This window comes from Trachurus japonicus, chromosome 17 (genome assembly GCF_045865225.1).
Source record: "Trachurus japonicus isolate A0001 chromosome 17, Traja_1.0".
Classification (NCBI taxonomy): domain Eukaryota; kingdom Metazoa; phylum Chordata; class Actinopteri; order Carangiformes; family Carangidae; genus Trachurus; species Trachurus japonicus.
In genome coordinates this window covers 33,103,840-33,131,395 of record NC_140923.1, presented here as the reverse complement: position 1 = coordinate 33,131,395, position 27,556 = coordinate 33,103,840, and the positions used below count along the sequence as shown (strand labels likewise).

The window sequence follows — 27,556 nt, the reverse complement described above, 5'->3', positions numbered from 1 at the left end:
GATGTAGATAGATGTATGTGGCCTAAAATATGTAACTTTGAACAGCTGCGGACCTGTCTGGTTATATTCTAGTTCAGGGAGCCCTTTGCTGAAAAATGTAGTGCAAGTTCAGTTGGAGAGAGTTGGATCTACGAGAAGTTTGATGTAAGGTTCGTGGAGAGTTGTGGGAATTTAAGTATTCTGTTTGATGAGATGAGATTTTAATCTTCCATGAGAGGACTTTCCAGAGCAGCAGCTCTCAGATTCACAGAAGACAGGATTTTAGAAGCTTTATTTGCCCCGTCTGAGAATAAGAAGAATCCACATGGGGTGAAAGATGCTAAAGGAGACTAGAGAGGGCATCAAAGAACTCAGGGAGATTGTACACAGGTACATGAATTTTGTACTGCAACACTGGATCTCCGTCCACACCAGATGAGTGGGGGGGGTAGGGGGTAGGGGGGGGGCTGGATCACATCAAAGCTGCTCTTCATCAGAATAGGATGGTACTGTGCTGCTCATGAATTAACCAAAACCTTCTCCAGAGCTTTTCGTGCACGTGTCAAGGTAGGCAGTTAAATGAAGACCATCTCTGCTTCTGTTTTTCAGGGTGAATCCTGGATTTTCTGTCATAACGTGCAATCGCGAGAATATGAGACATTAAGTGTGTTTTTTTGTTGTTGTTGTTGTTGTTTGTTTTGTTTTTTTTAGTGCAGCTCCTCATGCACTTGGAGTCTCCACGCACAGGAATTACATGGCTGACGTCAGGAATACCTCACTAGCAGAGCGCGGCCCACTGGCGGTGGGCAGGGTGCTGCCGAGGATAAGTGGAGCAATCGCTGAGGAGGACTCAGTCCGACCTTGTCTGGCTCACAGTCCTGCGCATGGATGTGCGTAAAACGCTGCTAAAATAGTTGGCGGCGTTTAAAGCCCCTTAAGGCGCGTACAACTCCGGCCTTCATTCATGTTTTTTTCTTTTTTTCTTTCTTTTCTTTTTTTTTACATTTGCAACACATTCACGTCTATGCACAGGAATAGATCAACACTACTCCAAACCTCTTCCGCATATTGGATTTCTATGCAAAGAGAAGGTCGCCTGTGTCAAGGATTTCGGGAAATGAAGACTGCTGCTGCTGCTTTCATGGACTCTGTATTTTATTTTTACTTTTGAGACGTTTTCTGTGTAGTTTTAATCGAGGGATTTGTCCCAACTCTCGAAGCGTTATCTGCCCATTTCACTGGGATTAGGCTACTCGTTGCACCGCTCGGGCTACATCTGATTTATAACCGAGTTTTCGAACAAGCCTGTGCAGAGCAGTGTACATACAGTGCACACACCATTCGTCGCATAATGCATTTTATTTAGGACACACGCTGTCTGTAGGAAATTAAGCCGGGATGGCGAGCGACAGTAATCGCAATATTGTGGAAAAGTATCTCTGCCACAAACTCTCCAAACGGGGGTACGTGTGGGAATTTGACGGTGTCCGGGATGATGAAGATGCTGCTAATAATGGCTCTATAGTTGCCCCTCTGCCGACTTTGGTCCGCCGGTGCCGTGAAGCCAGCAGCAGCGGGCCTGACAGCGACAGCCCGGCCGACCTCTGCAGGCGGCTCTCGCTGTCCGAGCCGCACGCCGCCATCCACCGGGTCCTGCGCGAGGCTGGGGACGAACTGGAGAGGTTGTACCAGCCGGACTTCACGGAGATGTCGCGGCAGCTGTATCTCACCTCCACCACGGCGCAGAGGAGATTCGCCGAGGTGATAGACGAACTGTTCCGGGACGGAGTGAACTGGGGCCGGATTATCGCTTTCTTCGAGTTCGGGGGCACCGTGTGCGTCGAGTGCGCGGCCAAGGACGAGATGTCATCGCAGGTGGAGAACATCGCGGAGTGGATGACGGAGTATTTAAATGGACCTCTAAACAGCTGGATAAAGGATAACGGGGGATGGGTAGGTCTGATTCCGTGTTTCTGAGCCATTTGCAGTTCGGTGCCACGGTGGCGCAAAAGTCCTCAGTTGCTAAGGTTTTTTTTTTTTTTTTTTTTTTTTTATGAATCGGTGAACCAGATGTTTAGGCTACAGCTGTTTTAAATGGGGGTTTAAACGTGAGGTAAGGATCAACACTGTCGAAAGCACATCTGTAGGTGATCCTTAGTAAAACAGGGGGGAAAAAATCCATCTCTAATGTCACGGCAGCGCGGATGTTCGAGGCGGACGGCCTCACTTCCAGAGCTGCTCCCGATTGGACGTTCACGCTGGCTGTTAAACTCCACTGACCAATCAGAGAGCGTGCTCTGTCACACCTCCCGACGCTGCGACATAAAGCCCGCCCAGTCAAGTGGATGGCCAGTGGCGGCCACGCAGCTGTCACGGAGCACACAGAGTAGATTAGTGTCATCCGGGAGAAAATTAAAGACCACAAAAAGCCTGTGTGAGCGGTGACCGTGCGTCACACCAGAGAGCACGGTATGAAGGGTTTTACCATTTACCTGCTCCTGAAGATTGATGCACCAAAAGTGCTCCAGTGCAGCTGTGATGTGATGCATTAGGTCATGGCTCCAGCAGAAGGGAGGAGGCCAGACACATGTCAGCAAACAGAAAACTATTGACTTAATGTGTTCAGGCCTCTGGGCATGGCTGAGCATGGTTCAGCCATCAGGGCAGTTTTCTGCAAACTATACGTAACCTTCAGGTAGCCTAATGAGGGTATAGACCAAACTCTGCACACTTTCAGAGAGATTTTTTTTATTATTTTTTAACAACAATGCTCCTGCAAACTGTTGTTTCCAGCGAGGAGCATACAGCAGCCTCCTCGAAAGCCATTAAACCAATCTGCCACGAATTAGCCTTTAATCAGCAGAGGTGCTCTTAATGAGAGCATAACATTTGTGCTGCATGGTGATCTTAGCTGGAAGGTATCATATTTGGAGGGGGGGGGCGTCATCAATGATTCATATTGAACATTTCATCTCAAAGGGAAGGACCGTTTAACATTCCCCTTGAGTGTGTGCCTTGCCCCTGGAGGTGGCAGGTTGTGCCACATATCAAAGGCAGCAACAGAGGGAGGGCCCTCCAGGAACACAGAGTGTTAATCTTCAGCCACTGTTTTTTTTTTTTACATGCAGCCCTCTGTGCATCTAGGTTGGAACTCTTTTGTCTGTTTTTTTTTCCAGACCTGTGCCTTGAAGCTGGCTCAGGCCAGCCTGTCGAGATGCCTGCTCGAGGTCTCTGGAGCCTGTGCCCACTGTATAATAATGTAGGTCATCATAGTCTGTGTTTTCCAGCTGGGTGGAGATGACTGTATCTCTGCTGCTCTGCATCCACTGGAAAGTAAAAGCATAGTCTTTTAATCCAAAGGATTATTTAGGATTATTTGAGAGCGTATGTCTCCAGTCAGGGTCAGTTTGGTGAATCTCTGCTTTTAACATTTCATTATTCAATCAATACCACCTTCTCATGATGTTGGCTTAATTTAGGCTCAAAAACCTCTTAAAACATAATACTGTAATTACTCTGAATGTTTTCAGGCTTCAGCCCGTTGGATTCAAACAGGCACAGGTGTTGATTTATATATTAATTTGAATGCCTGTCAGTTGGGGAATTTCCTCAGGTGTGTGTGTTTCAGTTATTTCCTGACCTTTCAATAACCGACACTGCAGGCACAGAGCGTTGTCTGTGCTCTAGACTGGGTTTGTGAAATTCAGCTTCTCCTTTTTTTTTTTTTTACTGACTAGATGGTTAGATTTTGAAATATAATGAAAGTCATTCAGCTTGTGCCAAAGAGTGTGTTTTCTCTTGTTATTCCCAGCAGCCCTCGGACCTATAGAGTTTGTTTTGCACTGGAGAGTTTGGGATGTTTTCAGCTTTGGATGGCAACTAAAAGTTGCTTGACTGTGATCGGACCTCTTACTGCTTTCTGAATTCATATAATCCACATGTTGTTGTCAGATGTTCTAAGTGCTCTCAGGGCTATGACCATGGTATTAGAGGTACTAACATCTCAGTGCCTCTTTATTCATCCATTCCTTTTTTTGTCTGCTTTGGATGGATAATATCTGATTATTGAAATATTTTAACCAGCACTTTAAATGTTCATCCTGCCTTTTAAGTGTACATCTACATGAATACCCACAGTTTCTAAAGTCACTGAGGACAGGACCACAGTGTCCTCCACAGCCCTTTACAGACCGATGGTCGGACTGGTTGCGTACTGTTGAAATAATGTGGCAACCAATGTGTTTTGTTGTGAAAGCTTTCAGTGGATTGCAATGAAGCAAATGTGCCACATTTCTCTACCCAAGCCTCTCATTGTGGACTCCATGCATTTTGAGGTCACACATTCAAAGTGCATATGGATCACAATTATTTCCTTTGTTTCATCCACCACCTGCCAGGTGGCTGCAAGAACTTGAATCAGAATAAAACAGTCTCAGTCACCGCACCTCTCTGATGAGCCTCTGGCTCTATGAGGGCATAGACTGAAATGAGAGACATTATTTTTCTTACTCGAGTTTACACCAGCTTCCTAACGACGTCAACACGGAACAAACGTGGTTATATGTGCATTTGGACAGGCTGCGTTCAGGTCACTCTCTCTGTCCATTGTGTTATTGTGTGCTCAGAGGTGACTCTTGTGTTTTCCACCACTCTTAAAACAAAGGTGGAGGCCTAATCAACCTATTACTGACATTTTGACATGTGAGAGTGCAGTGGAAACAGCTTTCTATCAGCCACCCTCTGTTTCCTGTTGTTTTTTAGGTGATTTGAGCCCCAAAATAGGAGTGGTCACTAATCATTGTTGAGTCTAGCCCTCACCGGTGAGTCAAGTGTAGTCTTACTTAAACCAAACTATCTAGCAATTAGAAATAACAAAGCACTTACTGTATGTGCAGAAACCCAGCTGAGGGTGAAATTGCGCCCATTCTGCACTGATTACTTCCCACGCTCCAGGACGTGAAACACTGTCCCTTCATTGTCTCTAACACTCAGGTTTTCTCCACCTGTATAAATTCTGCCTTTGTGGTGACAGAAATTGCTCTAATCAGGGGACAGTTGCATTTAGGCTACAGCGTCACCCACACACAGTACACCTGTGTTTATTCACTGGCGCTCGCAGTAAATGCCAAATGATTGTACAAAGTGGCAGGCGGCGTCCGACTTCTGAAATTATATGCTTGACCTCAGACATTTGGCTGGCTGAGGGGGCGGCTTGCAGCGAAATGCCAAAATGTGTTGCAGAGAAAAACAACAGTTTCACAACTGTGAAAGGTTAACCGAGAGCAGCTTCAGATGTGATGTTTTGACAAATTTCTTCTTTGGCGTCCCAGTTATTTTTAGCCACATTCTAGAGATTGGCAATGTCTGTCCGCCGGTTGGTCCACCACTTTGGTCCAGACCGAAGCATCTTAGCAACTAGTGGATGTGAAAGTTTAAACAGGCATTGGTTGTCCCCACAGGATGAATCACATACTGACTTTGGTGATCCAATGACAATTCCTCCAATCTTGATTTTGAGTGAACCATCTCAACAACTACTGGATGTTTCCCATCATATTTGGCACACACATTAACTTTGCCCCCAGGATGCACTGTATCTTTTGTGAACCCTGGCTTTTCATCAGGACCAACTTCATTTTATAGAAAAATATAAACTCAACAATCCTTCCGTCCACCTTAGCTGTGTTAGGCAAACTTAATGCACCAGCATGTTAGCATTGTTATTCTGAGCTTGTAATCACACTGGCATTAGCATTTAGTTCTGTAGACTCTTGCCCTGTTGTTGAGTCTTGTTTTCGTGGAGTAGATAAGAGTAAGATGTGAAATCACCTGTAAACAAGATCGTGTGTCTGAGGAATGCTGCTATCCAGGTGGCCTATTTCTGTGTGTGTGTGTGTGTGAGGGACAGAGAGAGAGAGGGGAGTGGACAACTTAAGTTGGCTTAGGTTTGGGTCCAACCTGTGGGGGATTCCCTGAGCACAATCTGCTCAGCGACGGGTGGGACCTGCATGTTGCTATGGTATTGCGGGCATCTGGCTGCACCCCACTACTCCCTTGCTGAGGCTGAGTGGATCTGGAAGAGCGAGGAAGTCATTAATCTCCATATAGGTGACATGTTGGCGGAGCAGAGGAGGGAGGGGGGGAAAAAAGCAAACAAACTGAATCACAAAGGAAGCACATGCAGCCTCTTGCAGGAGGGCAACAAAAAAAAAATCCAGATGAGATCTCACTTATAGCCAATTTGTGTCTCCTTGATGTAAATTCTTTCTGTTAAACACAAGTCAATACTAGGCACGGCACCATTTAGGAAGTGTTTGAGTGTGAGCTTCCGAAGGCTTTTAACTAAAAGGAAGTCTGTATCGACAGTGAAGGGGATGCTACATCTGAGGAGACATGCTTTTCAGCGTAATGAGCTCCATAAGTCATGATTGATCGAGCTGCAAACCTTCTCTTTTCACACTGCTTGCTGTCACAGGCAGTTGTTTCCTCTCTCCATTGATGAATTTGTGATTGTTTATCAGTCTGGCCTCAAAATTAGAGTGTGGGACAAACTCTGATTTCTCATTCCCATGCAGCAATCAAGACAGAGGAGTAAATGATTACTCATGCAAATAGCATTTTGGGTTTTTCCCTCCCACCCATCGTTTTCAAAACAGGAATATAACGACATAATTTCAATGCTGAAAGAGCAGAAAAGTCTCTAACTAACGGAGACTGAGTTTGGAGATTATGACAACAACGTTACCTCTTGATGTGGACTTGGGGCTCTGTAATGGAGAATCTACACCACAAAGGAGCTTAGTGTGGCGAGGAGCAGCCAAGATTTTCCCCTGCATCGAACCTCCTTTTTGCTGCGCAGGCCTCGGTCACTCACCATCTGCCACTGTGTTTACACCCATCAGCCCAGCAACTGTAATCTCAGGAACGTTTCCTACAGACAGAAGGGAGCTTTGGGCTGTAACTCTCTGAATCAATTGGACATGAATACTTTCTGTCAGGAGGAGCCCAGGAGAGCTCCCCAGTCTCTCTGCTTCCTGGTTCTCTGAGATGCTCAAAAGCACAAAGACTTTTGTTTTCACACATTCAGTCCAGAGCGTGGAATACTTAAAAAAATTTTTTTTTTAAAAAGCACGTTTAACCGTTCATATTGAAGATGGTGCAGTTTGATTGACAATAAAGAGACTACTCAATCATTTCCAGTACTGATATCTGAATCACTTCCTAACTGAAACTTACTGGTTTGGTATCAATAATGACATCATCTGACATTTATCTCACCGTTTAGGCTACTTTAGAAAAAGTCATATCATTTTTATATTTATGTCATTGACATGGCAACCCTTCCTGCAAATTCACTATGGCTAATTTCATACAAAAAAAGGAGTAATTCCTATGATAGAAAGAGCATGGATGGTTTTATGTCATCACCTTAGCATCTTTTACCACATAGAATAACAGACGTAAGCTTTTGTGGCAGCTGGAAACTGTGCCATGAATAATTTAGCTCTTTATTCAAAAATTTGAACCGCAATTCTTTTGTTTTCTGACAATGAGATCGAGTTGATCGTCAACCTGCAGACGGGCTGTCAGTCTTAATTATAGAAACACTACAAAACTAAATTCACCAAAATAAAAGGATTTTTTTTCCTCCCCAGTCTGTTGACTTGAACATAAGGTCAGGCATGCACTTTGAGATCTTCTCAGCTTGACATGACACTCCTTGCTTCTATGTCATGTTTACCATTCCACGCGTGCCGAGCATTTCGTGAATGTGCCAGAAATGTGCACCTTTGCTGTGTGTGGGGAGCACTTGAAGAACTCAGAAGCAGCACCGAAAACACTGTTTTGTTTCGGTTTCGGGAACGCAAGTCTGGTGTTTTGTGATTGCGCTGCCTCTTTCCACGACCTCGCTCCTCCCCAGAGACCCTCCACCCTGTCCTGTGTGCTTATTTCTGGGCCTCCTCGGGAGAGTGGGAGGAATGTCTGCTGGGGAACAGCGACTGTAAATAAATAACGGAGACGACCTGGGTGTTCCTTTCCTGAGTGGGCCGGTGAAGGGTGTGTGCGATTTTTGTTCTTTTGTTGGACAATCGTGTCAGCTGAGTAGGCTTCATTCAGGAACCACTGTAGGCGCTGATGTGTGTGTCTATGTATGTGTGGTTTTTGTTGTTTATTTTGTCTCTTCATGAACACCACTGGAGCCACGTGAGCCAACAGATTGGTATTTGTGATTTCAGCCATATGATTGTGGTTCCTTTTTATTATTTTTGCTCAAATCAGCAGTCACCTCAACCTGCTGTTTTCCTGTTTCACGAGCTTCACATGCCTGAGCTGTTTAAAAGCACCACTACCCCGGCCAGAACACACACTGATGAATAATATATGGTGCAGATAAACTTGGACACTAAATGGATGTCCCCCAAAGGCTATCTGAGATCCAGTCTACAGCCTAACCTCTTCTTTTCCCTTTCTTTTCTTTCTCACCCTCAGTCCCACTCTGTCTGGCTCTCACCCCATCACCATAGATAGAACTCATTTACAAACATACACGTGCCCGGTCCCCTCACAAACAGCTCGCTAATACCCTGAGACCGGGCTTTCAGCATCAGATAACGCTCCAGATCGCTGAAAAATGCAGGGACATGTGAGAGGCCTCTAAATATAGAAGTGTTGCCACCACTGCTCCCGTGTGGTCCTTTAATTGTCATGTTACACATAAATCCCTGCCCAGTTTGCTTCTGCACTCATCGCGACGCTCACACAAACCCACCGCCAATCTGCATGGAAAGCATGTTCTAATGAACCGTTTGAGACGGCAGATAAGAAAGAAAAAAAAACTTTTCCACCTTTCCTGTCATGGTGGGAGCTGGATAATGAGGAGCCTACTGAGACACCAGTTGACTTTGCCACTGGGCACACCCTTGCAAGCGGCACAGTATATCAATATAGTTCAAGGTTAAACGGTTCCTGCAATTGTCTAGTTTCTGTAGATATTTTTGGGACAGAGCCCCAGAAGGGTTTTTAAAGAGATTTCATATGATATTCTCAATTAATTCCCAGAGCAACAATGTCTACAGCTGTTTAAAATGTGGCTGCTTCTGTTGCTAAAATGGTTTTCTTGTTCGCACAGAGTGAGTGGGTTGCATGGTGAGCACCACCTAAACAGTTGTTAAAGGTCAGATGACCCAAATGACGAAAACCAAACACAGCGGTTTGTGAAATTAGTAGCCACGATATTGTTTCTGGGAAGAACCATTGTGGTTGAGTTTTTCAAAGACTTATTTTTTATGCTGATGACAAACATACATTTTTCACAGTTGTGGAACAAGATTCAGGAGAAGAAACTGATGCTATTCTTGCCAACTGCCTATTGGTTGTTTACACATTCAGTCATCTATTAGTTTCTTATTAACTCTACTTTGGTCTCTATTGATTAAAGCAGAAGTAAGCGATCCGGTTGTTTTGGCTAACTTTTTGTCAGCCGATGGAGTTAGCAGCCCCCGCCCTCGTCATGGATCTAATTGGTCCTCGTCCCTACGTCACCACATTCACGCGCATCCCTTGGCTGCACACACAGCCCTTCATGCCGTTCTCTCTCCTCATTGGATAAAGGTTGTAGGATACAAGGAAGTATACAAGAAGTTTTCTCCTCGGCTTACAGCAGAGCAGAGTGAGTGACAGACCCGTGTTTCGGACCAAACACTCTTATGTACGTAAGTGATTGCTGTCGGAAGATATAACTATTTAAGACTATTTAACACAAACATTCCGCTTACTTCTGCTTTAAATCTCCTTTGTAATATTGAATATAGCTGCCTGACGCAGCTAAACATGATAAAAATGACAAAATGAAACCAAGGAAAGATGCAAAATTGTTAAGTTTCAGGTTATGAAACCAAAATAATTATGTTAAGATGCTAAAATACTCTGTATAGCTGAGAGAAACTGCAGCAGTCAGGTGTTAATTCTTTATTTCCGTCACTACAGGCGACACCTCTAATTTTACACAGCTATCCAATCAGCTGCTATGAAAAGATTTGTAACAGCGGAAGTTCAAATACATTCCAAAAATGAAATGATGTGCATGGCAAGGCACCAACGACACATGTGGAAAATATCTTTTTGTGATTTGGATGAACTGACCCTTTAAGGTGTGTAAAGTTTATATATACACACAGAGAGGCATGCAAACACTAAAGCGGATGTGCTGGTGCAAATCAATTATTTGCTGTCCACAAAATGGCTGTGTACACACTCTCTCATATGCATACACACACATACTGTGGCACATCAGTGTGCACACACAGAAGTGGATGTGGTACTGTGAATCAATAATGCTGTGTTGTCACAGGGTGACATGTGAGCCATGGCAGGGAGCAGATGGCCCCGGGGTGCCTAGCTTCCTGTTAGTGGTGCCATTCAGCTTTGTACACACACACACACACACACACACACACACACACACACACACCACACCACCACCATGTCCGGTGGGATTTCCCAATGCAACTAGCCACGGCACTGGCCATTAACAAACAGCATGCCATTATTGGCTCCTCTCTAAAATGCTGAGTACATGTCCTCCCAAAAAATGACAACAGCCAGATAATGGTAAATAGATTTCTCTGCCTCGTCCATGGAGGTCTGAAGTAAATAGTTCTCTGCACCCCCTCCCCAATGTGATTTTTGGCAGCCCAGCAAATAGCTTTCAGGAAATCTGATCTGTTTCAGTCGACGCTGAGTGAGGTCAGGCATCGCTCAGATATCACTTTGACTATGTTGTATTGATTGAGCATTTCCGACGGGTTTGTGTTGGTATCTCTGAGCAAAGACTCAATTAACGCAGTGAACCAGTGACTGTTCGTGTCAGATTGTGTATGCAGGTGATTTATTGGGATTGACTTGAAAACCGTCTCTGTGGAAAGACCTTGGCGAGATGTTTTAGCACTTTTATGCTGACGGCTTTCAGCTCATGTGTGTGTGTGTGTGTGTGTGTGTGTGTGTGTGTATGTACAACCGGAAGCTCTCACCCCTGGCAAAGCTCACACAGCACCACCCTGCTGGCAGTCACCTTTGATGGCGACTGATTGGGTTTGAAGTGCAGAAAAAGTAATACGCCCCAAACGTTTGGAAGATAAAAGCTTTGCCAGGGGAACAAGTGCTGCTGCTGCTGCTGTGTACTGTTACCACCACCACCCTCCAACAAACCTACAACCACACTCTGTCAGCATGCTGCAATGAGGCCATATTGTCACTGTCACTGATAACCCCTGCTGTTCTCAGAGGACCACCACTGCCTAACAGGAATACTCTGCCAGCAGGGGTACACCCAGGATTGTCGCAGTGTAATATTGCATCAATTTCACTCTAGAGCCAACTCTGAAGGAGCTGCCTTTAATTGGTTGCTGGGCTGTCATTACAACTCAAATAATAACAGATACTTCAAAGAAAACGGGGAGAATTGAAAACAGGAGAACTGAAAGTGATTCCTTTTCTTCTTCTATATTTTGTTTAGCATATTTTTTTTCTTTTGACAACGTTGTGATTTGTGTCTGTGTATGTTCTAAGGATGCATCATCTTGTGACTTATGTCGGGGAAAATTTTTTATGATGCCTGGATTCAGTTATGTCAGGCGCCGTCATGCTTTATAAGCGTTAACTCTGTGACACGTCTAGACAAGGCTCGTGTCGGCAAATCTAACCACCAGTAGTTTAATCAACTCTGCAAATTGACCTATAAAGTGCTTCATTTATCTTTCACATTTTACGGCTTCTTGTGGTGGTGCAGAAGCTGTAAAAAAAAAATGAAGACAGAGGCCAATAAGTAGGCTACAGTATGTATTTTTTTTCTCCATTTAATCAACAGAATTTCAGCAGCATACCATTGTGAAAACGACCTTCGATTGTCACTGTGCCAAATTATCTGCCAGCTGGGTGAGTTCATTTTCTGATACCACCCAGTCTATCAGGACAGGCACTCAGACTCCTTGACCTTCAGGATTTCCAGATTTGAATTAATGGGAGCCCACGGCCCTGTTCTCCAGGGGTTAAAGAATATTCCTGGATGAAATGGCTGGACTTCACAAGGTGTCTTTGATCAGGAGGTGAGACTAAAAGGGTTGTAGCGTAGGAGGAGAGGTGGACGGGTAAGCAGGGAGAGGAGGTTTATAAAGCTATAAACAGACGGTCCAGTCCCTGTTGCTGCCACATGTGCTGCAACCAGGTGGAGACTGACAAAGTAATTGCTTGTGAGGAAAAAAATAGTATGGACGGTTGGCAAAGTAGGATCAGACCACCAGGGTTGAAAGACCAAAGCGAAAATGGAGCCAGTAGAGCAAATGGGTTTGATTTAATTGGAGTTCTTGCTGTTTAGTAGAATGGGGATAGATTAGCTCACTGCACAGAAATTTATAGAGCAAACTTGGTTAAAGTGGACTGTTGAAGTCATCTGACTCAACAATCATCTGATTCTCAGCTGATCCATCTGCTGACGAGAGAGCAGAGGAATGCACTCGTGAAACATCTGCACAGACATGAAATGGCACAACATAAAAATACGAAAACAAAGAGCATTTGCGACACAGATTCAGAAGTATACATTTTTTCCGGTGTGCTGAAAAGTCACCTTCAGCGTGCACCAACATCACGTCTGCTCAGCTCACAACAGGCAGTCACTGGGTACAACTAATGACATTTTCCATGGATTATCCCACAGAGAAAATGCCCCCAAAAAAACCTTCTATTATTAAACTGACATGAGCCTTATTAGCTTTCCGCACATTTTCACACCAGACCTTCAGTGTCACAATAGGCAACTTATTATCATTCATCATGTAGCTAGGCTGTGCTTGTTTCCCTTTACTCCATGTGTACAGACAGACAGGGAAGGTCACACAGCTCTGAGTGAGCCAACCTGCCACAGATAGTTCAAACAATCGGCCTTTTTTTTTTAAAATAGCTCAAAATAGTTGTCTCCAAGGTCCCTCAGAGTCACATTGAACCCCGTCCAAAGGCAAGATAAAGGACATGGGATAAGTAAAGCCCACCCCAGCTCTTTGCTGCTCCGTTAGGCTTTAATTACATTCATCTATTTCAAAAAAGGGTTTATCTGAAGTTATTTCATTACGTAATACAATTGTGTGTTGCAGCTTATTCCTTGCTGTTGACTTGGCTATCTCAAGGTTCATTCCTTCTCATATCAGGCCTCTTGGGCACACACAGTGCCGTTGTTTGTTTCCACACATCAATGCATTCCTCTCATTCCTTTCCCCCAGGCCTGGATGAAAATCAGCTGGTTGCCTGAGAGAGGTAATTGAACTTTTCCCTAGTAGCCTGAACAAGGAGGAGGAGGAGGAGGAGGAGGAGGAGGAATGGGAGTGGGGGTTCATTCTGAGAGTATCTTTATTAGAGCTGAAAATCAGAGAGAATACAAGAACATCTAGGCTGTGGGTATCTGCTCAGACTTTTCAGTCGGAAGTTGAGTTGTGTAAGAATAACCCCCACCCCTCCCCCCCGCGCGTTTCTAAATGACCTCATGCTCCAAGCAGGATAGAGAAGTTTTGTCACGCATTTCACAATTTCAGCCCTCAGTCTATGGTGAAGCTTCCTTCCTTCCCACATTGAGTTTTGCTTTGTCCTACCACATGATAGGCTACCTTCTGTTTTCCAATCCCCTGATGCAAGTATGACAGTAGCAAACAACTTTTTATACCATTTTCCAAAGTAACAGTAGGCTACCAGTGCATCACTTTAAACAAGTAAAAAAAGTTCTGCATTCAAAACTTTAAAAGAGGTTTTTGCAATGCTACCATAGCAGCGTTAGCGTTTGCTGCTGTTTACTCTCCAGTTGTGAAAAATGTTACAAGACCAGAATCAAACTTTATTCCTCTACTCGTCAAGCAGTGGAAAATCAATCCTCTTGTTTTGTTTCTTTTACTGTTTTCTTCTACTGAGGTTAGCAGATGGTTAGCTTTTGGCATTACAGGCTTTTATGCTAACATTAGCTAGAGCAACAGCAAAACTAGAAATATATTTTTTATGGCCCCTTTAAAGTGACACAAGATGAATTTGAGGTCATGAAATGATTAATGGGAGAAGAAAGACAAAAACACATAGTTTTGCCAAACTTTTTTTTTCGTACCTGAAATGTTTTTTTTTAATGAAAGCATCTGAGAAACCCAAGGGAGACAATGTTGTGCAATAGACGACAAGGGGCTCCAACATGGATGAGATGTCACAATCATAGGCCACATCCCTCTGAGGCTGCATTTGAAGACTATGTTGTCTCATTTCAATGGCTCCTTAAAATGTAGCCATCTTTTCGTGACCTTCGAAGTGGATCCTCCATGGCCCAACCTGCCCCAAGGTTCATTGTGCACTGGTAATGAAAGTAGCCTAAACAACATGGACAGAGAGCCACTTGCACTCGTGGCTCTGTGTTGTGTTTCAACTAACGGTAGCCTATAACTAATAACACCAAGGGGCCTTTAAAACCTTTTTGTGTTTTCATGAAAAGAAATTGGCTATGTGTTGTCAAGGTTGCTAGGCGACATGCACCATGCTTTGCAAGGCAATGGTAACAGTAGCCACAGCTACAGTCATGGATGCGTCGCCTATTTAGATTGCGTCCTTTGACCCCTGAATTGGAGCACATATCAGTTATTTGGATATGATTTAAGGTTAAGCTTAAGCTGAAAAGTAGCTGTCAGATAAATGTGGTAGTAATAAATACATAAAAAATACCCTACAGTATTTTCCCTCTGAAATGTAGTAGACTTGAAGAATAACTGTTTGGTACTTGAGTAAATGTACATAGTTACTTTCCTCCACTGGCAGCAGATGCCTTCACTGTGACTGTGGAAAATTTCCAGTTTGCTCCGGCTCCACTTCTCCCCACTTCAAAGGTGTGCACCAGGGAGCTGCACCTCAAACAGATGATTGTTTTCTCTGACATTATCGGACATCTGAGATCCTCGATCTGTTCGGCTCCGCTCGCAGCATGTCCTGTCGCAGACTGTGGCCTATCTCATTTACATGGGTACACGGAGAACACAGCTTAACCTGAAACCTGGCCCCATGTAAACCGCTCCGGTATCGTGTTGTTGCCAAAACTGACAAGCTTTCATTTATCAGCCGCCTTTACAAGACGTCTCCTGTGTGAAAGAGGAGACTACGAGAGGCACTGGGCGTCTATAGCTTTGATGTCTTAATACTTTCTCCTCCACTGGCATGTTTAATTCTCTATTAGATGATATTATACTCCACTTGTTTGGCAGTGCTTTCTAAATTACAGGGGGTGACTTTGGGTTTTCATCAAAGGCAAGATCACAACATTGCTGCCTTTTGTGAACACAAAACTTGCTCCTTTGTTAAAGTTTACTTTTTCGTAGACTTGGGGCTAAGATTTAGGAGTCAGTTAATGGTTCAAAACAAATACAAATCTCTTAGTTACAGTGTCTAACCAACTGTAGCTCTCCCTTGCTGCCCTCCCTCCCTTTCTCCACGGTATTAGTATGACTACATGTTTGGCTTGCTTCTAGTCTTTCCCTAGTTACCCACAGAGAGCCTGTGATTTAACCATACTTGGCTCTACCACAGAGAGGCCATAGTCTCAAACTAGACGGTGATGTCATCCCCACAGCATCTGGCACAGGAAGTGACTTAACACTAACTGAACAGTTGAGGTCTTTTACAAAGACTTGGCTAATCACTGATCTGATGAAAAGCCCCCTTTTTGAACATCAGGATTGCGTAATCTGTGTTGCTTGAAAGGAAAAAAAGATGCACACAAAACCACAAAAAGCTGAATGCATCATTTCAAGAGAATCCCAAAGCAAATGACTTCATTTTCTGGTGTGAGTTCAGAACAATCAGCCACCACATGTGCTTCACATCGACTATGCTGCAGATGGTGTTCCCACACATCCCAGTCATTACTCCATTTACAGTAGTCATTTTTGGCTCAGACCAGTCAGTCTATTATCAGCTCCACTGCAGCTGAGATGGTAGTTGTGTGGTCTCAAGTTCTTAAGGGGTCAGTGGATGTGACTGTTAAGGCTTGAGGCAGCGTGCCGCCCCTGTCGCAGGAAATGAACGACTCCCAAGGGCCTGCGCTTGTCACAAGAGAAGCAACAGGCCGCTTGGGAATCTACTGGTTCCCACGGTCTCTATCAGAGGTTTTTATCTGAACCAATCCAGCAGAGCAGTTCAGCAGCAACAGCTCTCATGCGCTCTCACCAAAAATAAATGGTGCTTCAGTTCCTCTATGCATCAATCGAAAGCCGATTTAAAGCTGATAAACCTGTTTGAAATGTGAAAGTTTCACCAAAGGTGTCTAATCATTAACCAGAACTGTAGAGAGGAAATGTGGCCTTTCTTTTAAAATATGCAGAGTGCTGCTGCATGTTTTAAATGCCACAGATACTATTTTCCCCTACCAAGTTGCTCTTTGTACCCTCGCATTCCTGTGTGCAAAATTTGAACAAAACCACCCAGGATTGAGAGTTACACGCAATTATCTCAGCAAAAGAACCGCAGCTTCCTGGCGTTCACACACTGCTCACAAGGATTTTTCAAGCCACAGAACACGTCAGCGGAGCAGCAGATGTAGCGCACGTGGCTTCCTTGGAGAGAACACCGAGTTATTAGACACCAAAGTGGCAGACATCCTGTCTTTTCTTGAAAGCCACTCATGCCAGGTCTAATGCACTCCAAACACACCACCAGCCTCCACACGTGGGATGATGACTCAGCGGCCCCTTCACCATTCTCCTCTCTTGCCCGTTCGCGTCATCAGTGGCCTTTTAAAATCTGGCCATGCAGAGATGAGATGTGTTTTATTAGATCGGGCAGCCCTGAACCAGGAGCAGAGACGAAGCCTTTTGGTATTTATAGCAGCAGAGCAGTCGTGCCACTTTTGTCCGGATCGACTCTGTTACTTCCTCCTCTGCTGGGGGCCGGATGAGCTCAGGGCAGACATCCTCTGATGAGGCAGACATCCCCTTTTAGCTGCATTGTATCTATTTGAGGAAGCCATTGTGGCAAGTTTTGGCAATTGCAAAGGGTTTTGGATCAATTGTTAACGTTGAAATACATTTCAAGGTCAAAATCACAGGGCTGGATTGTTTTAAAGAAGAAAAGAAACATATTGTGTGAGCTGCAGAGGTTGTTTGATTTATTGTGAGAGAAAAGGATCATCTCTCTGTGGCTTTCCCCTCTGCTTTGATGTTGCTTCGCTCTGCATGCAGAAGTGACTGATTGTAAATGATACAGTCTGAGCTTCAGGAAGGTGTGCAGTGCAGAGGTGCCAATAAACCAGGAGTGCAGAGGGGGGAGAGAAGGTGACAGGAGAGCAAACACACTCCACATCCATGCACTCACCCTCGCTTCTCTAAGCCTTGCAAGGTCGCACAGTCCTTCATTTCATGTGGGATCAAAGCTGTTCAATAAAAATCAGTGGGCTCAGCAAGAATAAATATCGTATAACTGCTCAGTCAAGGTTAGGTGAGTAGAGCAGGCATGTTTGTGCGTTGAAAATCTATCTGTCCCACCCAAAGAAGACAAGATACCTCTGCACAAATTGGATAGTTTAACTCCAGTGGTTCTCCTCCCCCTCCTGCCGCCTCCTTGGTGGGATAAAAACCAAGTTTACTGAAGCGTAATTCATCTCCTAAGAAACCAAAGTCTCATGTGTAAAGTTACAGTCCTCATTTATCTGGCGGTTCAGACAATGAATAATGGAGACAATAAAAAAAAAAATTGCAGACTGTCATGAGGAGTGTGGGTGATTTACTGGCGATCACATTTCATGTTCCAGTGGAGCAGGCTCACTCTCATGGGAGAGCGTGCTGTTTTGTAAACACACAAATGCTGCTGCTGCTGACGCACATTTGAATATTTATGAGCCTTTAGGGTAGCATCCAACGTCAAAACTGTTTCTGGCTTTACACTCAAGTCCAGTGTAATGACTGTTGTAGTGTGAAACCTGAGTCTACAATGAAATTCTAGTTTTTTTTTAAAAAGGGTTCGTTTTTCCTTTGTTTCATGTCAGCACTCTGCTTTTGATCTCTTTTTATCAGACGACTGATATTACTCTGTCGTTACCATATTGTCTGGCCATTTAAAACACTCTTACTTCCCTTATGGGGAATATTTAAAAGGCCCGACATGTTAAAAGAGTGTAGACTGTCAGGCTACAGAGGTTAAAACACCTTTTGTACGTCGTTCCCCGACTATTTCATACTGAAATAATATCCAGAATAAACCGATGCCATTGCATCAGATGAAAATGTCTGTCAGACAGACATGGTTTTAATTGTAATTGTTCACGTCTCTCATGAGATTTTCAGGTGTGTTTTAATGTGTGTGTGCTAATTTAAAGATGCATCATGAAATTAATTATCATCCAGTCAATTAGAGCTGCATTTAATAATTATTTTCATATAGATTTATCTGCCTATCTCAATTAACATGTGAATTGTTTGGTCTATACCAGTTTGGTTTGGTGGACATTTTTTGGATTATTTTGGTGTTTCAAGAAATATAGTTTTATTGTTTGCTTTCTAATCATTATGTTGAATCATGTTCATTTATTGCATGAATTAAATATAATTAGTAAAGAGGAAAAATGGCCGTTCTTTGTTATTTGTTCCATTATGTGCTGCTCCACTTCTCAGCCAGGAACAGTAACACCCTGGAGTCTAGTTTCACATACAAACATACAGGAAATTTATAACAACATGAAATATGTTGAGACCAAGAGTTAGCTTCGGAGGTGCTGGTTAAATGTGTAGTGGTATTGGTTTGGAATGTTGAACCAACACAAAATCGTTGGTGAATGATTTTCGTTGATCAACTAATCAATTAAAATTGAGCTCTAAATCTATGTTGAAGATCAAGGATGTCACTCAGACATTTAATCTAATATTATTGCTTTGCTAGTCCCATCCATTAAAGTTTGTGTATTGATTGAGAGTGTTATCCAGATTTTCACAGCGTCCCCTCCCCCAGCTGTCATCACTTGGCTGTGATGCCGTTGTTTCCAAGTATTGCAGTATTGTCACAGAGTAGTGAAGGGCTCAGTGTCCTCAGCTCCAAGCTGTTTGCTGGTGCTGACACAGGGGGATTCACTGGGTAATGAGTATTGAAACAAACCCCTCCGTCATCTCTTTTTTTTTTTCCTCCGGGGCGGTCGATGGATGACACCTCAGAGACTTGATCCAACGTGACCTTGCTGCCAGACAAGAGCTCGCTGTCCTGTCACCTATTGTGTCTGGAGAGAGCTGCAGTTGTACTACATTTTTGCGTTAGCATTTACACATAAAATAATAATATGCACACATGAAAGAGCGATATAAGTGTATATTTTGATCAAAACATATCAATTACAAGGACATTATTGCCCTTCTTGCATTTTTTAAAATCTCCCATTGCTTCCCCGTGGCTCCTGAAATAGGAGTTTTTTGTTTGACTCTAATTAGCTGCGGAGAAGTCTGCAAGAGGCTCATTAGAAAATCAAAGAGCAGCAGCGTATGCAATATTATAAGTATGCTACTATGTGAATGCTTAGGAATTTAACAGAGCGTGGGGAGAGGCCCAGTTCAGAGGTGAATATAGCAGCGAAGCCACAACAGGCACTTTAATTACAAGTTGAACTTTAACCCACATCCCTTTCTCTCGGCCTCAGTCTGCCCGCAATTACCCACAGAAACGTCCCAAACCAGAGATGACTGCCTAATCATTTTTCTGTTTTGGCAGAGCGCTACTTGGGGTTTGAACGGAGCTAGCCAAGTGCACAAGATGACTCATTATCTTCCACACAAGCCAAAGGATGTTTCCAAGTAGCGAGGGGGGATGCCCCGAAGGAATTGGTAAATGTTTGGTATTTCCTGTTGCCTTTAAGATAGTGTTAGTCCATCCGAGGACGACAACAGTGCAAAATGTCTTTGTGTCCACGAGAAAGGCACCGAGCAAAACCCAGAGGTGTAAATGATGTGAAAAACAAATCTTAGAGGTCGAGGACAGGCTCTGTCCTGCTGGTGGGAAAAGCAAATCATGTGTGAAGCTTCCAGTCTGGGTAACCATGACACTCAGGGAGCCAGTTGCCACCCCATGGCTGAGTACGGGAACCTCTCAACTCCTCGCTCCTTTACGCTGTATGCGCCTCTCCCAGGGATTCATTGTGTGCAGTAGAAACAGAGGCTAGTGTGTAAACCAGGCTAGGCATTTTCCCATTGGATTCATTGCTTCTGTAGGCCGGCTGTGACCTTTTAAAAGCCATTGATCCAAAAAAAAAAAAAAGGAATACTGTAGAGAACTGCAGCCCGGACTTTATTTCCCAGATGCACACCTGCTGCTGACGGCAGATGGTTTGCTGCAGGGCAAAGATGAGTTTTTGAGGATTATAGAGTCTTTTGTTGATGTGATGAATGCAGATGTTTTGTCCTTTACTGTCTCGGTCATCCCTATGTGTCCTCCTCTGCCAACTGCTCATTATTATTTTCTTCAAAGGCTCAGATTTTCATAATGACAGTCAATACAGAGAGAGAAAGAGGGAGACAGGAGAGACAGGAAGGAGTGGAAAAAATAGAAAGTGCCAAGGTTTGTTTTTCACACTGCTCACATGATTGTGGCAGCTCTGCTTGCTAACGTGTGAGTGAAAAAAGTTTCAGGAGCTGAAATGGAGCATGCCTCAGTCTCATGATATCCACCTGACACCCCTCCTCCTCCCTCCCTCCCTCCCTCCCTCCCTCTATCTCCGCTTCCCAGCTCTCCCCTGAGTCACTGTGGAGTTATTACCGTCCGTGTCCTTCTGGGATTCTTTCAAACATCCATCACCGCTCTTACGAACCTCTTACTGTAATTGGTCTGCTTTTGTTTCAGACTTAAATAGATGATAATCTATGCTGACTGTCTGGGACATATCGAGGACATGCATCATGAGTTTGCCATTTTGTCGAGCCGGGCCAGTGGTCACTCGCATAGTCACATGCACTTGATGCTGGACCCAGTGGCTGGTTTGTGTTGTTGCCTCAGCAAACTGTTATTTTCCAGAAGTAGGTGGAAAAAAAAGGGGATGAGGGCAGTGTTTTTGCCAAACAACACGTTCACCTCAGCTGGAGATCTGCCTGAAGAGGCTGTTCTCTAATAGGTACCTGAATGCTGGAGAGGAGGTGGGGAGGGGGCACTGTCATCAGTGAAAGACAGGGCTTGTACAGACTTCAATATAGCAGTGTTGGTCAGTCAACTTCTTTAGCCCAGACTGAAATATCTCACAATTTGTTGGATGGACTTTTGTTAATAAAGTCATGGTTCAATAAATCTTACTGATTTTCTTCATGAGGTTCACATGGTTTTGAGTGGAATATCTATAAAATGGATAGTTGGGACATTTGTTACTCAAATTCATATCCAACACCATAATTGTTGGCCAATACTTAATCTGCTGTTATTCCTGCCATCTTCAACCTCAACTATACTTTACATCTATTGCCTATTTGAAAATGTCAGCATGCTAACATGATAAAAACCAAGAAGGTAACCATCTGACACCTTATACTTTAATTATACAAAATTATTGCAAGTCCTATTATCATCAACCTCAACTATGTTTACTATAATGTAACCTATATTTAGTGCTAATTTGTAACAGTTGCTATGCTAAAAAAGGATGACAACACCATCCAACACCATAAACACTGTCCAATACTCTAACAATATGAACACATTCCTGCCTAAATAATGTATCTTTATCCTATTTAGTGCTAATTTACAAGTGTAAGCAGGCTAACATGATACAACCAACAACACCATAATCATTGTCCAATAGCAATATGAAGCCATACATAACTACTGATACTCCTATCATCATCAACCTCGACTATAATTTGCATTTAGTGCTAATTTATAAATGTAAGCATGCTAACATGCCAAACTAGGATGGCAAAAATGGTAAACAGTTTTACCTGTCTTGCATCAGCACATTAGCATTGTCACAGCTAGCGCGTGCTGACGTTCACATTTGACTCCTGTGCGCTCTCACATTGCTGCTAGCACGGCGGTATAGACTCAAACTGGTTTTAGCCCTGGATAATTAAAATCGCTCAGCTGCAACAAAGGAAATGCCATGTGGTTAAAGCCATTGCCAGCTGATTTAAGAGTGCAGCGTGTTTTGACACCAGAGAATCTAAACTGGGAAGAAACTGCTGATCCTTCCTCCTCTGTGTCACAGACTGGCCTCCGGCCTCAGGAATGCCACAGGACAGGAAGGGAGGAGAAGGAAACAGGAAATACTTTTGATATCTCATTTTTTTTAAAGTCCTGTGTGGGCTTTTGTTTGATAAAAGGAAACTGTATATTAAAATATGACACTTGTGAAAAAGGATATAATGACCCAGTTTTACTTTGACTGGATCAAGGTCGAGTGAAATGTGCGTATTCCAGTTGGAGCTACACAAAACATAATTACTGAAGGTAAATTGAGTTAAATGAAGACGGATTAAAATAGTATGATAACAGATTCTCATGGGAACTGACACAGTAATGTTGTAGTGAATTAAACTTAACAATTCACCATTGTTCACGCAGATCGGTCAAGTTACAAGTAAAAACACAAAGGATCAAAGGAGCTCATATGTCCAGCTTCAACACACTGCTACTAATGTGGTTAGCTTCACAAGCTGATATTCAATCAGACAGTAGCTATTCCCTTTAAAATACACTGTAGTAGTTTGGTGCAAGATAATGTGTGTGTGTGTGTGTGTGTGTGTGTGTGTGTGTGTGTGTGTGTGTGTGTGTGTGTGTTGGGGGGGGGGCTTAGCACCATGACTTCCTGTCCAGCTGCTCCTGTTGTCACTGCTTATGAGCAGATGTCTGTATTTCCTCGCCTAAGACACACACACACACACACACACACACACACACACACACACACACACACACACACACACAGGACTTTGCGTACACTCACACATTCTCAATTTGTAACAGGCCTCATTTAAAACTCCTGCTAGCAGCAGAAAGCAGAGCCCCCTCTGAGTAACATTAATGTATTTATGCTTCAGTGCTACGGCGTTCGACCACATGCAAAAAGAGAAAAAAAAAATGTTGTTGTGCAGTAGCGAATGGGCTCTTTTGGTGATCCCCATGTTTGCTTAGTGTGTGTTTCTGGGTGTGTTGTGTGTTTGAAGGCCGTCTGAGGTTGTGCGTAGGGGGGTGTGAGAGCTGATGAACAGTAATGGATCTGCTTTCAGCATGGGTGTAATAACACTATTTCCAGCCATGTTTGGTGGCAACTGAAGATATTTACGTCTTAAAGGGTCACTTCACTCTAATTAGATTAAATAAATGGATTCTGATATCCGTTGGTACTGTATCTATCCTACTGCCAAACCAGTAAAAAAGGGATGAGAATCAATATTCCTCTTTGGCCGTAATTCTTCATTACGAGCTACTCATTTGAATTGACATTTTTAAATGTAGGTAAATAAAACCAAAACTATATTGAATGGCTACAAATGAAGGTACAGTATAGTTTGAAGGATGATACTACTGATATTCAATGATTTCATGACACTCCAAAATCAATACCTAATAAATTGATAATGAACAGGTATTTTTTATACAGCAAAGGTGAATGTTATTTCTCCATTGTGTCCCATGACTATTACACATAGACATAGACATAGACATAATGTGTCTGTGCAGTTTATTTTCAGTCTTTCATACCAATAGCTGTAAATACTAAGCACAGAGCCAAATGTATAATAAACTGCAGCTGGAAGTAGTCCACTGTTTATTGTTGTTTGGGCAATGTTTGCTAAAAACTACAGTGACCAGGTGTTTTAGAAAAGTCCATCTTAGAATAATCTATCTATCTAATATATATTGCTTAAATTGAATGTTTTATTTATAGCTACATTTGAACGTTTTTAGCAGCAGTAATAGACATCTCTGCCTGATCTGTGATGTTTTTCTACACCCATCAGATAACCAACCGATGCAAAATACAAATGCAGGTAAACATGCATCTTCCTGAGCCCAATTAACTGTCTGACTTTCTCTTCTTGTCTGTTTCCCAGGATGCCTTTGTGGAGCTGTATGACAGACAGAGGGAGTCGGTCTTCAATTGCTCCTGGCCCTCCATCAAGACGGTCTTTGGCCTGGCTGCACTCGGGGCGGCGAGCCTCACCATCGGAGCGTACCTTACACAGAAGTGAACCAAGCCCTGAGTTCTATCAGCTCGACTTTATCCCTTCAACATCCTCCTCCTTTTCCTCGTGCCTCCTGCCTCTTTTTTTTTTTGTTGTTGCCTTTTTAAAGACGCTCCTGACCCCGCAGAGACAACCTTCAGACTTTTTCCGACTTCTGGCTCTCTTCAAAGCCCTCTCTCAGAAATCTCCCCTCTTCTTCGCCCCTTCGTGTCAAAACAGACACAAATCAAAACAACTGAAAGAACCAGATGCGCAGCCCGTACAGAGCAAAGGACGTCTTGAAAAGAGGCAGCTTAGATGTAATCACTCTAAGCTGACTACATCTGAGGAGAGAGGAAGGATCAGTGGTATGCATCTACCTTTTCTTTCTTTTCTTTTTTTCATTTTATTCTGCCTGCTTCTGTACTAGTTATAGCATGAAAGTTGAGTGTTAGCGTAGACGTTGCATGTGTCAGAGTTCATGCGAGACCTCTAGTTGAAGGCCTTGAAGATGGGGATGCGAGGACGATGATGATCACGGTGATGATGGTGATGATGATGACGATGGATGACGAGGAAGCGGCCGCAGCCACGCCCCTGCTTGTTAGGGTGAAGAACCCCGTTTGAACTGTGTGGACTCCGGTTACCCCCCCTGCAGCCGTCCTTCAAAGGACTTCCTCCACAGAACAGCTGCTCAGAATGTATAATGGAAACAGCCTGCTCCAACCAGCACGGTGTGTGTGCATGCATGCGTGTGTGTGAGAGAGAGTGTGTGTGTGTGTGTGTGTGTGTGTGTGTGTATGCTGCTTTCACTCCACACACAGCAGTGAACTCTGAACACACTGCACCATTATACTTTCCCTGGACTTCGACAGAGGACCGACCAGTGGAAGACTGAGCAGTTTCTGAAAGCTCTTTGATTGCATTTTTCTTTTCTTTTTAATGTTGATTTTAATTTTTTGCAACATGCCAAACCCCAGCAGAGAAAGAAGGTTTTTTTTTTTTTAAGGAGAAAAAAAACACACACAGGAGAAGCATGTTGTTGCAAAAAAAACTGATGGATATAGAAAGAAATGAAAGAGTGGAGTAAAGAGAAGTACATAAAGATTATGTTTTGCATCTTATGCAAACATAAACGGACAAGATTTTAAGACTGTGTTCAAGTGAAGTGATGTAAAGGAGGCCGCACCTCTGCTAAATTATTCCCCCTCAAGACCTAAACCTAGAGCGACCCTTAACAAGCTATCAGTTCTTTTTTTTATCCTCTACCTCTGTTGCAGTTTTCCTACTCTTCACTCACTCAGTTGACCCGTCAACATGTGTCCCCCCAGCTGCTGAGGCCACCATAAGGCCAGAATCCACTCGGACAAAGACTCATGTGGACATAGACCAGGAAAGCCTGGGTTCAGCCCACAGACGACGGACGAGTGGAAAACCACTGCAGCAGGGCTTCACTGTAGCACTAGAGCCAGTGTGTCCCATGTGCTGGAACCTGAGATGTCCCCTCTCTCCAGTCTGCAAATGCATCCAGTCATTGATCTGTTCCTTTCAACCTCTTTTTTAAAATTTTTTATTGATGTCCGTCTTGTGTTACAGTCTGATTTTTGGAAAAGGATCACACAGGCTCCACTTTTTCTTTTTTTTTGTATACTGTATTTTGCAAGTTGGTTATGGAACAGTGATTTTTTCCCCTCTGTTATGAAAAAAATCTTCACCTTCTTTGTTGCATGGATGAAAGATACTGTCTTCACACAATAGATATTACGTGTAACCATATTTATGAACAGGTTAGAAGATAACAAATAACAAAGAAGTTCCATTTTGTATTTATTAAGAGGTACCAGATCAGATTTTTTAACAGTACTTTGATGAAAATTCAGTTGTCTCCACTTTTTTTTTCTGTTCTATGGAATCACACTGTAACTATATTATTTCCTGGCTGCTATTATAACAACAAAAATCTTTAAAAAGTGAATTTCTGTATTGTATTAATATCGGCTTAAGGCTGCTATGCTGTTGATTTTTAACTTTTTCTTACAGCTTAAACTGCCACAAATTAACAGTATAGTTGTAGAGAGCTGGAAACCAAAGTTAACGTGAATTAATCTTTAATTTAAAAAAAAAAGAAAAAGAAAAGAAAAAAAAAGAAAACACAACAGTAGCTTAATGAGAATACACGTTGCTTCACTTCACTGAGTCTGTTCAGTGAGGTCTTGTGATCTCTCCCTGTGGAGGGTTTTGTCTAGTGTTACTGTACTATATCATCTTAACTTGTCAACTTTGTGCTCCAATGAACTCAGTGCTTCTCTGTAAGAAATGTTGACCTGCCAGACCTGAATCTTGTCTCAGTCTTCACTAAAAAAAAAAAAAAAGAAAAAAAAGAAAAAGAAAAGAAAAGAAACAAAGCACACCATTGTCATTACAACAGCTCATGGTGTGATGTGTATGTGAGGGAGGAACGGAGGGAGATTCATGAGCAGGAATAGGAACAGTTTAACAGCAATATACTGTAATTTTTATATTCTCTGTGCATTATATGAATGTAGGCACTATGGTTGCTGTACTGTTTTATGTCTATAATCGCAACAAAAAAAAAACCCTGTAGCACTTCAAAAAAAAGAAAAAAGAAAAAAAGTGAATTGTGTTTCTGTTGTTTACTGCAATATCCACAATAAGCTAGTGGGATCATATTGTTCCTAATAAACCAGATTTCTCAAGCAGCTGCAGCTGAAGTTCACGTTGCGTCTGCTTTCCTTAATCAATTCTCAGTTTCATCTCTGTGCGTGTCAGCAGGACAGAAAGAGAATAAGAGATGCCTAGGTGGTGAGCAGTGCATCAACAGAGCTCTTTTGATTGTCTCTTATCTATCCACAGCTATGAACTGTAAATGTAAGCCCTGCCTGTGTCAACGTGACAGTCTCCTTGCGAAGGACTGTGCAGAAGCAGCAGCCGCGCCCCATCAGACATCAAAGCTGTCCCCAAACACTGCACTTGTCAGCCTCCCTCTTCTGCTCCACACGCTGCTAAACACGAGTGCAAAACCCCAAATGCCCCGCGGCCAGGTTTTTTTTTTTTTTTTTTTTTTTAATATACACCCCCTGCCTCTGTTCTGATCACACTTGTCTTCAAAGGCTACGGCGCTCTCCCCGCTCAGTGGAATTTGTGAAAAGCATGATGTAGTAAAACTAATGTTGAAAGAGTTGAGTGGGTGCGAGAAAATGAGGGGAGAGGAGTGAAAGAGAAGTGGTGGTGTGTGTATATGTGTGTGTATGTGTGTGTGTGTGTGTGGATATATCCCTGAGGAGACCAATAGCGGAGGGAAGTTCATTTGGGCTGGAGCCCCACGCAATCCCTCCTCTCTCTCTCCCCCACTCGCCATGCATATAAAA

The 27,556-nt window shown here is 43.3% G+C and overlaps 1 protein-coding gene across 1 annotated transcript; it reads left to right on the top strand.

Annotated features, from left to right (window-relative positions):
* Positions 1 to 831: 831 nt before the first annotated feature.
* Positions 832 to 26,323, top strand: bcl2b (BCL2 apoptosis regulator b). The gene is made up of 2 exons (XM_085803813.1): positions 832 to 1,932; positions 24,057 to 26,323. The coding sequence occupies exons 1-2, from the start codon at positions 1,378 to 1,380 to the stop codon at positions 24,192 to 24,194; spliced, it is 693 nt and encodes a 230-aa protein (XP_085659939.1). The 5' UTR covers positions 832 to 1,377; the 3' UTR covers positions 24,195 to 26,323.
* The last annotated feature ends 1,233 nt before the right edge of the window (positions 26,324 to 27,556 follow it).

Coding starts and splice junctions, on each gene's coding strand:
- bcl2b (XM_085803813.1), top strand. CDS start 1,378: ATGGCGAGCGACAGTAATCGCAATATTGTGGAAAAGTATCTCTGCCAC. Junction 1,933..24,056: donor TAAAGGATAACGGGGGATGG/GTAGGTCTGATT, acceptor TCTGTTTCCCAG/GATGCCTTTGTGGAGCTGTA.